We start from the raw sequence: 14,073 nt of genomic DNA, 5'->3' as shown, positions 1-14,073 counted from the left end.
TAAATGCTTATTTTACGTGTTAAAATATGCAAAAAAATGTAAAATAAAATCTACGTTTTAAGTTTGACTTTTTTTTTTTTTTTTTTTTTTTTGAGAAAATCTGAAATGAATGTATCAAAGAAAAATAATTTTTGAAAAAAATTCATTCCATATTTTTTTTTTTTTTTTTGAAAAATCTAAAATGAATGTATCAAAGAAAAATAATTTTTGAATGAAAAAAATTCATTCCAATTTTTTCTTTTTTCTTTTTTTGTTTATTTTCACATTCTAGAGTGAATTTATTGATAGTTTATTCGTATTTAATGAGAAATTAATTATTTTTAGCCGTAATCGAAAATTTAGTGAATCGAAAAGCAAAAGTTCGAATGAAAAAATTTTATTCTACTTTTAAAATATAAACGCTTGTATTCGTTTTTAATTATTGCAAAAAAGAAAAATACGAGACTGATTAATTTGACATGGTTTGGTAGTTCCAGTTTATTAACTTTCACGCACGAATAAATTGTCAATTTGGAGGCGTTTCCATGTTTTTTTTTTTTCTTTTTTTTTTTTGGAACATAGGGGGCAACGCGAGGAGAAAACGAGGAAGATTTTTCATCTTCCGCGCAATTTTCAGATATCCGAACGGGTTGGGAGAGGAGAATGGGATCATATTTCCCGATCATAGACCGGATTTTCCACCAGTTTTTCACATTGTATCCACTCGATCGATGGTCGCGATTCGGATAACAATTGCGACGAGAGGGGGCGAGAGGCTGCCGAAAGTCGGGAATAGCGCGCTTCACTCGCGACTTGTTTTCGCATTTGGTTGGCTGGCGAAGGAAAATTACGTTTCGTTCGACACGATTCGATTTCGACCGAGACACCGATAATGTATTCTAATTTCGAGATAGTGCTTGAACGAAGCCGGAAGCCAGCTACGTATCGTCGAAATCAATCCATTTCTATTCGTTTTGGAAAAATCGAATTCGACGATGGCCAGCGAAATTCTGGAAAGAGATTGAAAATGGAGATTCGATTCGAAAAATGAAAATTCGAGAAAAAGTTATTGAGAGATTAAAAATTCGTCCATCTTCCTTTTTTTTTTTTATTTGAGAAAAAATGGAATTCAGCATCTCTGTTACTTTTACTCTTATTTCTATCGCAAGTAGAAATTTAATCTTTTTAAATTTATTAAAAAGAAAAAGATATTTGTAAAAAATATATCGATCGAGGTAATCGAGAATTTACTGGCCATCGTTGTGTGTTTGAAAGAAAATAAGAAAATAAAAAAAACTCTATTGACACATACGTTAAATGGTTTATTTCACAAATTGTTCTATCGCTACTTCTTTAGCAATGCACTTTTATCGATCCCTCTTTTATCAGAGCCGAAGCCTTTTACGTGTCGCAAGATAAAAAGCTGCGAGCTTTCCCTTACGAATGGCGTTCCTTCGATCGTCGCGATGATTATTTTGTTATTTAAATGTTAACCATTCGACTGGTAGGGTGAAGTTAGGAACGAACAATTACATACTTCCTCAGCGAAGCTGAAATCTAGCTTTTTATCTATTTTTTTTTTTTTTTTTTTTTTTCACTATGGCTGAAATGTGAATGCACGTTAATCCTCATCTTCCACAGACAGAATGAGCTGAATTCCTCGGTGTTTTTGTTTAGTGACGTGTAATTTTAATGATAAATAAATAAATAAATAAATAAAAAAAAAAATTAATCCAGTGTTAGTACTAGTAGTCACACGTTCGGTGAGAGAGAAAGTGAGACAATACGATGCAGAGTGGTGAATCATGCGAGCAGGGATAAAATCGTACTTGAACGACTCGAAAAAACTTCGAGGTATAAATCAAGAACGATCCAAGATAAATAATAATAAGAAATCCCTATTCGTATACACCAGAAAGATAAAGAAACGAGAAAAAAAATAAATCGACATTATTGTATCGCAACTATTTAACCCTGCTATTTCAAAAAAAAAAAATTATAATTTTTCCCCCTTATATTATAATTGAACGATGTTTCAGACATGATTCTAGGAAAAGTCAGGGGAGAAAAAGAAAGAAAGAAAGAAAGAAAGAAAGAAAAAAAAAAACTTCCTTCGAATTGAGAAACAGTAAACAGTCGACGAGACACCTGGCGGTGAAAATAGGAAGAGCCATCGCACCGTAACCTCAAAAACCCGCGATAAATTGAATTGAACAGCGGGATGGAAAAGCAGCATGTTGGATCCGAAAATATATTATAACATATGACGTATTTTACAAGCAGGGTTGTAAATATGATCGAGCCATCGTACCTTTTCCTTTGTCAGCGGTTTCCATATCGACACAACCGAACCACGGTTTTATATATATATATATATATACGCACGGCTTGTCTCCGTCGCGTGACTCGACTTGACTATCGCGAACAGCTGGTATTTTTTTCTCTTTCCTCTGAATCGATCCCACCCTACCAATTATGGGAACAGAGCTCCACGTTCACCCTACTGGTCGAGGGTTAATCATGCGCTTTTCTCCTACGTAACGGTCGTCGTCTCGCGATCACCAGACACGAGATCGTTCGATATAGCGAGTCGCGAGGGAACGGTTGGTTTCTTCAGTTGGCCACTGACTCCCTGAAAACCGTGAAAACGGCCATCGCCGTGCTACTTCTCTTCCCTGAGAACCGATTCTCAACCGATTCGCTTCAATCACGAACTTGGACTCGACGTTCCCTTGGAGAACGAAAGCGTGCGTTTATTATCATTAACTCGTCCCTTTCGAAAGGAAAGGTATCGAAGGTCGAAAGTCATCAACAAAGCTTCGAAAATGAAAGCTGGATACACAGATCTCGGGATTCACCATGAAACTGAGAAGCTTTTCTGAGACAAAAAAAAAAGAATGAGGAGAAACTATATCTGCTGGTAAGCTTCGATCGCGAGGTTTTTCAACGAGTATCATCTAGGATCCAGACATCGATGGGATGAAAAATTGAATTAACGGATCTCCTTCTGTTAAAAACGGCAAGGGATAAAAGAGAAACTGTCTTCGATCGTTTGAGATCGAATATTTTCTCTTGATTAATCTGTAACGAACGCGCACAGATGTCGTGGATAATCTTTCAATCGAGTTTAATTGAATCTCGAATCTTCGATTCTTTTCACGAATATTCGATTATTATTTACGCTTATGAAACGGAACGGTTATACATATTACAAAATATTTTTCTAAAGACACGAAAAGCTATAAACGTTTCACGTTAATGTGAAATTTTTATGATGCTCGCGTCGATAATTTTACGTAGATTATATCGATTAACCTGTACGATAAAATATATTCGGGCATCCTGTATGCATCCTCAAAAACACAAGTTTCGAATCGATTAATAATTACGTCGATCTACGGTTGAAGCCACGTAGGCTATCAATGTGCATTTTTAAACGTAATTTAAATATTTCGTTTATCATAAATAAATTGCTCGTCATCGGTGGAAATTATAGATGCGAAATTCGAATCGATGTAACGATGGATTATGAAACGATCCCGTTGGATCCCGTTTTCCATAACCGGCAAACAAAAATAATTTATAATCGAAAATGTGGCATCTTTTTGGACTGACGATAAATCCTCATCGCTTATTGAACTGTACAAAGAATCCGTTTCCACGAAATGAGATGTGTTCTCGATCAATTTCTAAATGACAACTCGATTATTAATCAATCCTTAAATTTAAATCTTTACAACACAGTCTAAGACCGCTTAATTAATACTTCTCGTATTGAACGCTAATACTTCGCGTATTGTACCACATTCACATTCTTGTGATAAAAAAAAAAAAAAATTCAAATCAAAACTACGTTCGTTAAATGAGTCCGTTAAGAAGCGTGAAAATCTCTTTCGTTGCTGACTCGAATTGAAAACTTTTGAATTTCTATCAAAAAAAAAAAAAAAAAGAAAAAAAAGGAAAAAAAAGAAATTCAAGACACGACGAATCGAAGCCATCGCGAGCGAATTTTATCACCGAATGGGGAGACGCGGTTAGGCTCGCAAGGAATTTGGAACGAGCATGTACGAGGCCGAAACGAGGCCAGCAACGAAAGGATCGAAACGTGGCAGAGACACAGAGGCGGATCGCACAGCGGGTCGGTAATGACTCGCGATCGGCGGACATTTTGGTTTATAATCGCACAATTTGTTGGCAAAAAAAAGAGAGAAAAAAAAAAAAAGAATATCTCTGCCAGGACGATGATGGTGGATCAATGGTGCGCTGATCAATGGGGCGTACCTAAAAAGAGTAAGCGTGACATATCGACGTTAAGCGTGGAATCGGCAGAGTATTTCCCGCCTATTTCCACGGATTAGCATCCGTGTTAGCCACAAAAAAATTAGAGATAAAGAGAATGTGAAAATGAAAGAGAGAAGAAGGAAGGAAAGAGAGATAGAGAGAGAGAAGAGAAAGAAGAGAGGAGAGAAAGAGAGAAAGAGACACAAGGCACGATGTACACATTATACTTTCCCCGGCCACAAAGTATTGTCATTTTTCTGACCATGTGTGATGTCGGGCGTGTTTTGTCTCCGCGCACCGCGAGACGATCCGAGCAAACACGAACAAAAAAGAGAGACAGAAAGGGATCAGAGACGTGTACAGAGAGACAGAGAGAAAGAGAGAGAGAGAGAGAAAGAGACAGAGAGACTGCACCAGAATAACAGGATTAGGGGTGGATTAAGGATGAGAGTGGAAGAAAGGTTTGGAAACACGGTCGAGATGCATGATCGACCGTGTTTTTCGCGCGAGTTGGAAAAAAAGACGTATTATACTCCTCTCGCTATCGCTAACTCGTTGGAATAATTTTTTCCATTTTGAAATTGCAACGACCGAAGAAATTTCGTTTCTCCTTCGAGATCGCGAGTTGCAATTCTCGATCGTGAAAATTTCCATCCATCCATCCATCCATCCCAACTCATTGGAATGGAACGAGTTTTCCTCCTGAGAGAAAACGAGAGAGGGGAGGGGAGGAGTGGGAGAAAGGAAGAAGCAAAGAAGCGACAAGCGCGAGAACAGGGTTTTACCACCCCGCCCCTCTCGATCCACGTTTTCGATTCGCTCTCGGTTGATTACTCTCGAGAAGTTTCGAGAGGAGAAGAGAGGCGGAGAGGCGGATGGAGAGACGGAGCCGAATGAGAATGAGAACGTTGACGAACGAAGAGATCTGAGAAATGGTGGGGGAGGGGGGGAGGAGGATGGACGAAGAAGGGACGTGGAAAACCGCGAGCGACGGCAGGTGCAGTCACGCGCGCCCTGGGAGTGTGCTATCGTTCGTGCCGTGTTCCTCCTCGCCTTCGATACCTATACTCGGCCCGCACTAGCGCGATTCGTTCGTTCGTCGAAGCGAGCGATGAATCATCGCGAAACGATGAGGTTGGAGACGCTGGTCGAGGACACAGGTACAAGGCTGAGGAAGGCACAAGCCGACGGATAGACAAAAAAGACTAAGAAAAGGGTGGAAGGGAAAGAGAGAGAGAGAGAGAGAGAGAAAGGGAGGGGAGGCTGGTATTGCGAGTAGGAGGATAAAGAGTACAGGGAAAAAAAGAAATAGAGAGAGAGAGAGAGAGAGTAGAAGGAGGAGAATAAAGGTGAAAAAAGATAGACAGACAGACAGATATACAGACGGACGGACGGACAGACAGACAGACAGGCAGACAGACTGACAGACAGACAGACAGACAGACAGATAGACAGACATAAAGAAAAAGAATTATCGATAGAGAGAGAGAGAGAGAGAGAGAGAGAGAAAGAGAGAGAGAGAAAGAGAGAGAACGTCGCTGTCGTTCCGACTTTAAAAAAAAAAAAAAAAAAAAAAAAAATAAGAAAACAGCTGAGCGATCGATGAGGTCGCTGCCGTTTAAGGTATTTTCTTGTAATTAGAGACAAAGAAAAATAAGACATTAAGTAGTGGTGTTGGTCATTACCGTTCGGGTCCGGGGCAATCGGGTACAATGATTGAGGCTTTGTACTGTCGGGCCGTGGTGGTTGGTGGTTGGTTCATTGGTGGTTGGTTGGTGGTTGTTGTCGATTGTTGGTAGGGTGGTCCATTTGCCGATCAAGTCAGGGTCCGTCGTTCCGGGCAGGGCAACGGCAGGGCAACGGCAGGGCAACACCAGGGGGGCAACGCCGGGGTTGGGGCGGGGCCAGGGCACAAATCATCAACCAAGTTAGACATCACGTCTCTCACGGCTGGATTAATTTTTCGCGGCTTAATCTTCTAACCCCTTCTCTTGTCTCCTTCCGTATTTTTATACCTCTAACCCCCCTCCCTTCCTCCCTCCCTCACCCCTTCATCTTCCCGCGCTACATCTAGGTCCCGTTTTCAACCTCCCTTTCCTCGCCATCGCGGATCGGAGAAATATTTGCGTGCGAACGAGCGGCACGTTTTTCTTTTCCTTTTTATTTTATATTGAAAAATTAATCGGAGAAACGACTCGGAAGCGGTTCCATCCTTCGAAATGAAAAATACCAAAAGAGAAAAAGAAAGAGAGAAAGAGAGGAAGAGAGAGAAACCGCAAATTTCGCCCAATTATCGATCCAATATATATTTCTACTTGTGTACATTGCTGCAAGTAAATGCGAAAGCGGGCATTCGCTCTCCTCCAATCTCCCCCTCCACTCTCCCTCTTTCGCTTTGTATTTTCTTTTTTTCTTTCTCGTCCGCGTTCGTAATCGGCTAATTAGAGGAAGGAATTCGATAATCAACGCGCAATCTCCCGACCCGTTCTCGCTTCCTTTCTTCAACTTCCGGCTCGAGTTATATGTAATAAAATAAAATCGGCCATTCCCCGATAATAATTTTATCATACTCTTTATTCTGACGTGTGTCCAAGTCCTTTGATCCTTTGAGATGAATTGTTTTGCGCGACGAAACATTATTTAATACCCAGTGACACAAGTAACGGGATATCTTCCGATCGTATAATTCGTGGCTGTATATTGGTCAAACTTGGATGAAAGACTTGATCGCAAGCTCACATCGCGCAAGCTTACGTCGGTTAAACCGATCTCAATCTCCATCCAACTTTTGTTATCGTCTATTACCTTGCAAATATTTCTCCGTACGCGCGGCAATACTTGACAACAATTTTTCCCCAAATGTTGTTTCCAACTCGAAACGAGCGACGCTGTCCGAACATAAAGAATTCCCCCCGTTTAACGAGGGACACGCGCTGCAGGGAGCTGGCCCGCAAAGGGGGGGCGCAGCAACCAATGGCGGACGCGCGACGTATCGAGTGGACGATAGTAAAAAAGAAAGAAAGAAAAAAAAAAAAAAAAAAGAAAGGATGAAAATATCGCGATTATCCCTCGAGATTTTTCTTTCTCTCGCTCCTCGGATCTGTTGTACAGGGTGATTCTCTGCCGATCGACTCGAAAGTAGTAGCGCCATGCCGTTGAATAATCCCACGATTGTTGTTATATACAACGGTGTTGTAAATCAACATCGGTCGATCATGACGGGATAGAGACTTTTCTTTTTCTTTTTTCGCTCTTCTTCATCGACAGATGCGTACAGAGATTAGGATCTGATATCGCGATGGAGCGACACTGCTTTCGTAGATCACTCGACGGCGAGTGGATCACTCTGCATGCGATACTTTGCTGCCTTCTCGTCGGCGAATACACGAGCGCTCAAAAAATACGTACTTCGAACCGGCTTCGACGGTTATAACACTTAGGATCAGGGACAAGATCGAGTGGGAATGACTCGTTTACGATCAATTCGGTCAATTCAATACGCGTTTATAATAATTTTCGCTGGTTTTATATACAGATTGCTCGTTATTCGAGAGAAACGATTGAATATCTAAAAGAATAATTTTCAGCAATAACTAAATTCGATCGTGAAAATTTTACTTGATTTTTCTCTGATGATTGATCGAATCTTTCGTAGATAAAAGAATTACATTCGCATTTCTCTTGGGGAGCAAACAAAATTCCGTGGATCCGAGAGATTCAGGCGTGAAGCATTCCTCGAGAAAATTCATAGACTGGAAATAACGAATCGGCTACGAGTTTCTTTCTCATTCTCTCCGCCCGTTCTCAACAAGATGCACGACACTCGAGAGCAACGATTAAAAGCCCAACGCGTTCACCGCGTCGAATTCCACTCTATTTTGTCCCTGAATCCACGTGCTCTTTTACGCGTTTCGTCGTGAGAGACGGTTGAAAACGTCCGCTCCGCGTTTAAAAAAAAAAGGAAAGAAAAAAAGAAAGAAAGAAAGAAAAAAGAAATACACGCGCGTCGAATCGACTCGACTCGACGATGCACCGACCGTCGGTCGATCGAAACGCGAGCTTAAACGAATCTCGTCGACCCTTAAACTCGCGTTTGATTCTCTCACGACAGTGGAGAAACTCGTTTTAATCTAATCCTAAACCCCGAGTGTACATCGAGACACACTAGGCTAAATTTCTTCTTAATTTTATCGCGAACCTTTGTGCTCGTCTTCCGCGGGGTGAGCTCTCGGCGTCTCAAGGACGGTGGAAAGAAAGAAACCGAGGCAAACGATCGAACGTTGCGCAACAACGACATCGATCGAGATACTCGCAAGCGCAATGCCTGTTACGTGCTCGACCGAATCGAACCGAATCATAATTAAAACGTCGTGTGTGAATAAAATCGTAATCAAGATATGAATATATATATATTTCTTCTCTTCCTTGCGGAACTCAAAGTAAAATTTAAAACGCAGCAGCGCTCATTTACAATTGGCGCGAATTCTTTAAAACGGAATTCTTTACACGCGTGCTCGTTCGCACAATCGATCCATAAAAATAATTTTTTCCCTCCCCTTTTCCTTTCCACGGGCTCTCCCTTCGTTCGAGCGGAGAGTTTAAGTTCGATATATCCCACGGTCGTAATTTATATCGCATATTGCAACACGTTGCTCGTTCCGACTCATTACCATCGATAATTAATCCTTTCGAGCTGGAATCGGGGAAAAAAAAAAAAGAAAGAAAAAGGTTCGATCGGGTGTACGCGCGTGCAACAGGCTTTACTCGAGCCGCATCTTTAATCAATCGTTCAGGGTCGGCTGCAGTTTCACGCCCACGCAGTTTTACTCTCGCGCGGAAACGGCGGCGGCGGCGTTCGATCAATTTCCAGAGACGGTCGAGAGCGGGCAGATACTTATATATATATATATATACATATATTTATTTTATTCGTATATATATACGTATGTATGTATGTATGATCTGTCGATAAAGTGAACGCGATGGATAGACGAAGAGTTTAAGGTTAACTTTCGTCTAACTTCGAGAACGAAAAATATGATGAAGATATTTCGTACGTGTGTGTGTATGTAAATGTATATATATATATATACATATACTTATATATATGTATATATATATATATTGCATTTATATTTGTATGTAGGTAAAAAGGACGAACGGTTTTATAGTTTTCTAGAAAAAAAAAGATAATAATAATAATAATAACAACAACAATAATAATAATAATAATAACAATACTCTGCTAGATCGGCTAATGAAAAAACGGGCTACATACTACAACTCGAGAAAGAGAGACAGAGAGAAAAAGAGGGAGAGAAAAACGGTATAATAATCTCACAGCAAACACGATTCTCACGTTTGCACACACGTTTCAGAAATACACTCATCGGAGCCTTTCCTAAACATTCCAGCTAATCGGAGGAGCTCGATCGATAGACAATGTACAATACGTAACACGTGTGGTCGTCTCTAGAAATTCGCGCGACGGATTATTATATAATTACGTAGCAAGAAGTCGGAATAAATATTAGCACTCGTGATAAATTCGTGATTCGTGAGAATCAATCGTTCCGGCCAAAGGTTAAAAACTTTCGACAAGTTTATACACTTCGCCACTTGGATTCTTCTTGTCTATCATCTTTCTTTTCTTTTCTTTTCTTTTCTTTTCTTTTTTTTTTCTCTTTCCGATCGTTTATACTTCTTCTGTCTCTCGTGCTTGTCCCACGAACACGAACGAACGACAGAGGAAACAAGATCGAGGGATACGGTAACGACGGGAACGGAAGAAGCAACGGCTTACCTGACTCCTCAGTTTGGTGATATTCTGGCCACCCTTGCCGATTATCGAACCGGCTACCTGCAATCCAAAAATTTCCAGATTTTTCACATACGAAATACTAGGAGAAAAGTACAATAAATAATGATTCTTTTCTTTCGAAACGATATTCTTCGTATTCTTCGCATCCCACGAGCGTGGATCGAATATGCATTCTCCAAAAAACAAATGAGACACCCTTTGTTCAATTTTTTCAGCGATTAAGAAAAGAGAAGTCTCTCCAAACTATTCACCATATTCAAAGAACGATACGAATCGTTTCAGAGCAAAGTAACGTTAAAATACGCGATCTTAAAATATATAATCGTGACTCAAGTTCCCGGCCTCGACCCACAGCCACGGGGGATGCGTTTTAACTCGCGCTCCAATTTTTCGTGATCGAGCAAGGCCGTTCCTTTCGTTCGTTGGCCACGTTCCACGCGATAAGTCGCCGATCGCGACGGGTTTAATCGCGTTTTCCCTTTCGAGGATTGCATTAGGAAGGGAAGGAGGCGTCCATCGATCGACCCTGACACCGACGCTTCTCGCGTCGACATTGTGCTCGATCTCTCCAATAAAAATCGCGAAATCGAAGAGAACACGAGCATCCAGCCGAGGAGGAGCGCCCTTCCTTCGCCCGTCCCCCGATCGATTTCCTCCCTTCCTCCCATTCGCGACGCAATCTCGTTTTATTAAGACGCGAACGAATTTCGATATGGGTTCTTTTTTTCCCTTCTCTCCCTCCTTTTCTCTTCTTTCATACGCGCGGTATATATGGTGTACGTGCTCTCTCAATTCTTGAGCACGATTCTTCTTCTTCTTCTTAGGAGAGAATGAAGAGATCGCGGAAAGGCTGTTTTTTACACGCAATAAAACCTCAAACTTAAATAGAGATTACATCGAAGAGGACACTTTCCAAGTAATTTCATCTTGGAAAGAAAGAAAAATTACTTCGTCGAATTTATTTAAGAATTGGAATCGGGTTTCGAAAAATTCCGGCGGGCGGAAAGAAAGCGGAAGAAAATTGGTTTGCCGAGCACGGCGACAATGACCGGAAGAGCATCGTGTTCCGCGATCGCGAACGTTCCGCCACGAAATTATGGGCGGCTTCTGCTCGACCAGCGCCGAGAAAAAAAAAAAAATCGTGGAAAATGGTTATGTGGCACGCGTGAGAAAGGGAACGTGCAAGAAGCGGCGTTTGACAAACCTTATCTGCTCGAGGGAAACACGGTTGGAAAGATTGTTGCGTAATCTCGTTTGGAAATTTAACAATTGAGAGAAGAACGTTGGAGGAAAGGAAATTGCACACGCTTCGAAAGGTGAAACTGAAAAAAAAAAAGTTTCTTTTTTCACGTTCCCCTTGTTGCTGTTTAAAACTCGTTTGTCCGAGTTTTCCAAACAAGATTTGGAACTTGCTCTTTCACGAGAGATACTCGAATGGAAAAATGCTCGAAAGGAAAGAGAATTGATACGCGGTGGTTATATTTGATGAATGATCGAGAGTGGTATATAGCCTACTTTGCTCGGTTTCGGTCGAAACTCCGAGTGAAACAAGCGGAGAATAGAAAGTAAGAAAACTAACCGTTGGGATGGAGGATATTATTCTCTCTGTTCGTCGAAATTTAAAAAATACTGGAAACTACATTTCCTCGAAAATTGGAGAGCACTGCTCGACGGTTTACGTAATCGTGCAGGATTTATATAATCGTTCGTTTTGATTCGCGGATGGGACACGCTTGAATCGTGAAATTTCATTTGAAAAGAAAGAGGGAGGGATCGATCGATCGACTCGCCGCTTCTAACTTCGCGAAACTGGTTTCGCAACATGGGACTCGACGAGAATAGGCGATAAAAATCTTACCTTGCTGGGGATCAGAAGACGAAGTTCATCGTCACCCTGTCTGTAACGCTTGTGAGGACTCGTCGGTCCTCCAGAACCTGTCATAGCGCCTGCATCAGCTTCTCTCTTCATTATTTCTGCAACAGAAAACATCAATCCTCTTCAATTATCCTTCCATTATTATTACTATTATTATTATTATTATTATTATATTATTCAAAGTCAATCCAAAAAAAAAAGAAAGAAAAATGTGTCATTATCTAACTCTGTCTATCTATAACAAAAAAAAACTTTCGGGTCAATCGAATAAATCGCGCTAATTGGAAGCAAAAAAAAAAAAAAAGCAACGGAGCGGTAATTCGAGGACAGAGTTCGTCACGTGCTCGAGTTCGCCTGTGGGAGGGAAACCACGTTTTCCCCTCGATTTTCAACACGCGTCCCGGAAACAACGACGCGGACCGCAATTCGTAATAAACCTATAAACATGCTTCGTATTCCTGTTACCGTTTGTTTGCGGGGGAGGGGAGGGGGGAGAAAGGGTTGAACGTTATGCAATTCATTGTCCGTTAAATCGCTCGGTTTAATGACGTGGACGGCATGGGAAACCGATGTAACTCGGGCACGTTTCAGATTAAACGATCCGATCTATCACTGAATTTGTTCCATTTGTTCGTCAATCTCGAAACGTTTTGATGTAACAGGTTTCGTTCCTCCTTCAAGTAGGAGCGAATTTCTTCTTCCACGTTTCGTTTCCAAGTTGAAGAAGTGTACGATGATTCCAATTATTTTATGAATTGTGACTTGAATTATACGTCAAGCACGTACTGAATATTGTTCCATGATAATATTTTCCAATTATAATAAGAAGAATGAATTAGGAGAGAAACTTTTTGGAATGACGTAGAAAATTAGAAATGGAACGTGGTGTAAATGATTTTTAAGGATATATAAGGATGTTTTTCCTAGAATAATAAATATTTTCGACGAGGAATTGAAAGCGAGTTTGGGGGACCAGGGTCAGGGGATGATTGGGAATTTTCTCACGATCGGACGAGAACGCGTATCTATTCCACCCCCGGAAGCATTTATATCGCGACCCTCGCCTATTAATTCAGAGCGGAGCAAACGATATTTCCTTCGGTATGGAATCTTTGGAGGCGCGCCGGTCCCCGAGTCGTCAAGATTCATGGCGCAATTAGGGCCTCGAAATTGCTTCCTTCCGACCGCCGAGAGCGTCGTATCACCGGCTATAAACCGCATAAAAATCTTTCTGCAATTCTGGCAATCTCGCGAGACCGATAAACTTATTACTTATGACAAAATTCATTCGTCCTCTTTAAAAAGAGAGAGAGAAAAAGAGAAATTACCCTACTTTCGAAACTCTACCGCGAAATAAAAAAAAGTAGAAACGATATTTAACGTATGTATATTTTCCAGAAACCTCCTCCGATTAGATCCTCGATCAATTTTTCAACGAGCGTGGAAATTGGACAGACGAAATATCGATAAAAACTCCACTACGAAATAGCAACGAAACGATATGTAACAATATATAATATAATCTTTTCCAGAGACCACCTCCTCCAGACCCTCGTATCCTCGATCAATTTTTCGCCGACGAGCGTGGAAATTGGAGAGACGACGAAACTCTATTGCGAAATGGTAACAGAAACGATACGTAACATAACGTATACGATCTTTTCCACCACCGATCGGATTCTCGATCGATTTTTCGACGACGACGACGACGACGACGAAATGTCTGTGAGAGAAAGAGGGAGAAAGAAAGAAAAAAAGGAGGGAGGGGAGGGGAACGAGCGGACAGGACGACGAATCGATAGTCGACGGCACGCGACGTAAATAATTTACCGGGAGGCGATTCGAAGGGTGACCAGCGACCCGTGCGCGCGCGATTCGTCGTTTCGATTTGATTGCGGCGATGGGGGGCGAGGGAAGAGGCGGCAGGGAAAAGCGCAAGAGGAAGCGTAGCGAAGGCGAGGTTGGTTTCGCGGCTCGTTAAAGAATCACGAGGCACGAAACTCGCGTCACGAGAAATATCCTCCAATATATGGGATCGCTTCGTTAACGGATCGATCTTTTTTTTTTTTTTTTTTTTTTTACCAGACGAGTTCTCGCGAGATTCGAATTTCGAAAG

General features: G+C 41.3%; 1 protein-coding gene across 8 annotated transcripts in view; it reads right to left on the bottom strand.

The window, feature by feature from the left end:
• LOC409007 (heterogeneous nuclear ribonucleoprotein K) overlaps positions 1–14,073 on the bottom strand; it is a 91,289-nt gene that overhangs the window by 33,122 nt on the left and 44,094 nt on the right. For all 8 annotated transcript variants that reach the window (XM_006561820.3, XM_006561825.3, XM_006561821.3 and 5 more), the window contains 3 exons: positions 11,940–12,055; positions 10,064–10,120; positions 5,946–5,989 (listed from right to left, as the gene is read on the bottom strand). In XM_006561820.3, coding sequence (XP_006561883.1) covers positions 5,946–5,989; positions 10,064–10,120; positions 11,940–12,050 — 212 coding nt within the window. In that variant the 5' untranslated portion in view covers positions 12,051–12,055. The remainder of the gene's footprint in view (positions 1–5,945; positions 5,990–10,063; positions 10,121–11,939; positions 12,056–14,073) is intronic.

The sequence above is a fragment of the Apis mellifera genome, linkage group LG9 (genome assembly GCF_003254395.2).
Source record: "Apis mellifera strain DH4 linkage group LG9, Amel_HAv3.1, whole genome shotgun sequence".
NCBI classification, from domain to species: domain Eukaryota; kingdom Metazoa; phylum Arthropoda; class Insecta; order Hymenoptera; family Apidae; genus Apis; species Apis mellifera.
This window is presented reverse-complemented; position numbering and strand designations above follow the sequence as displayed.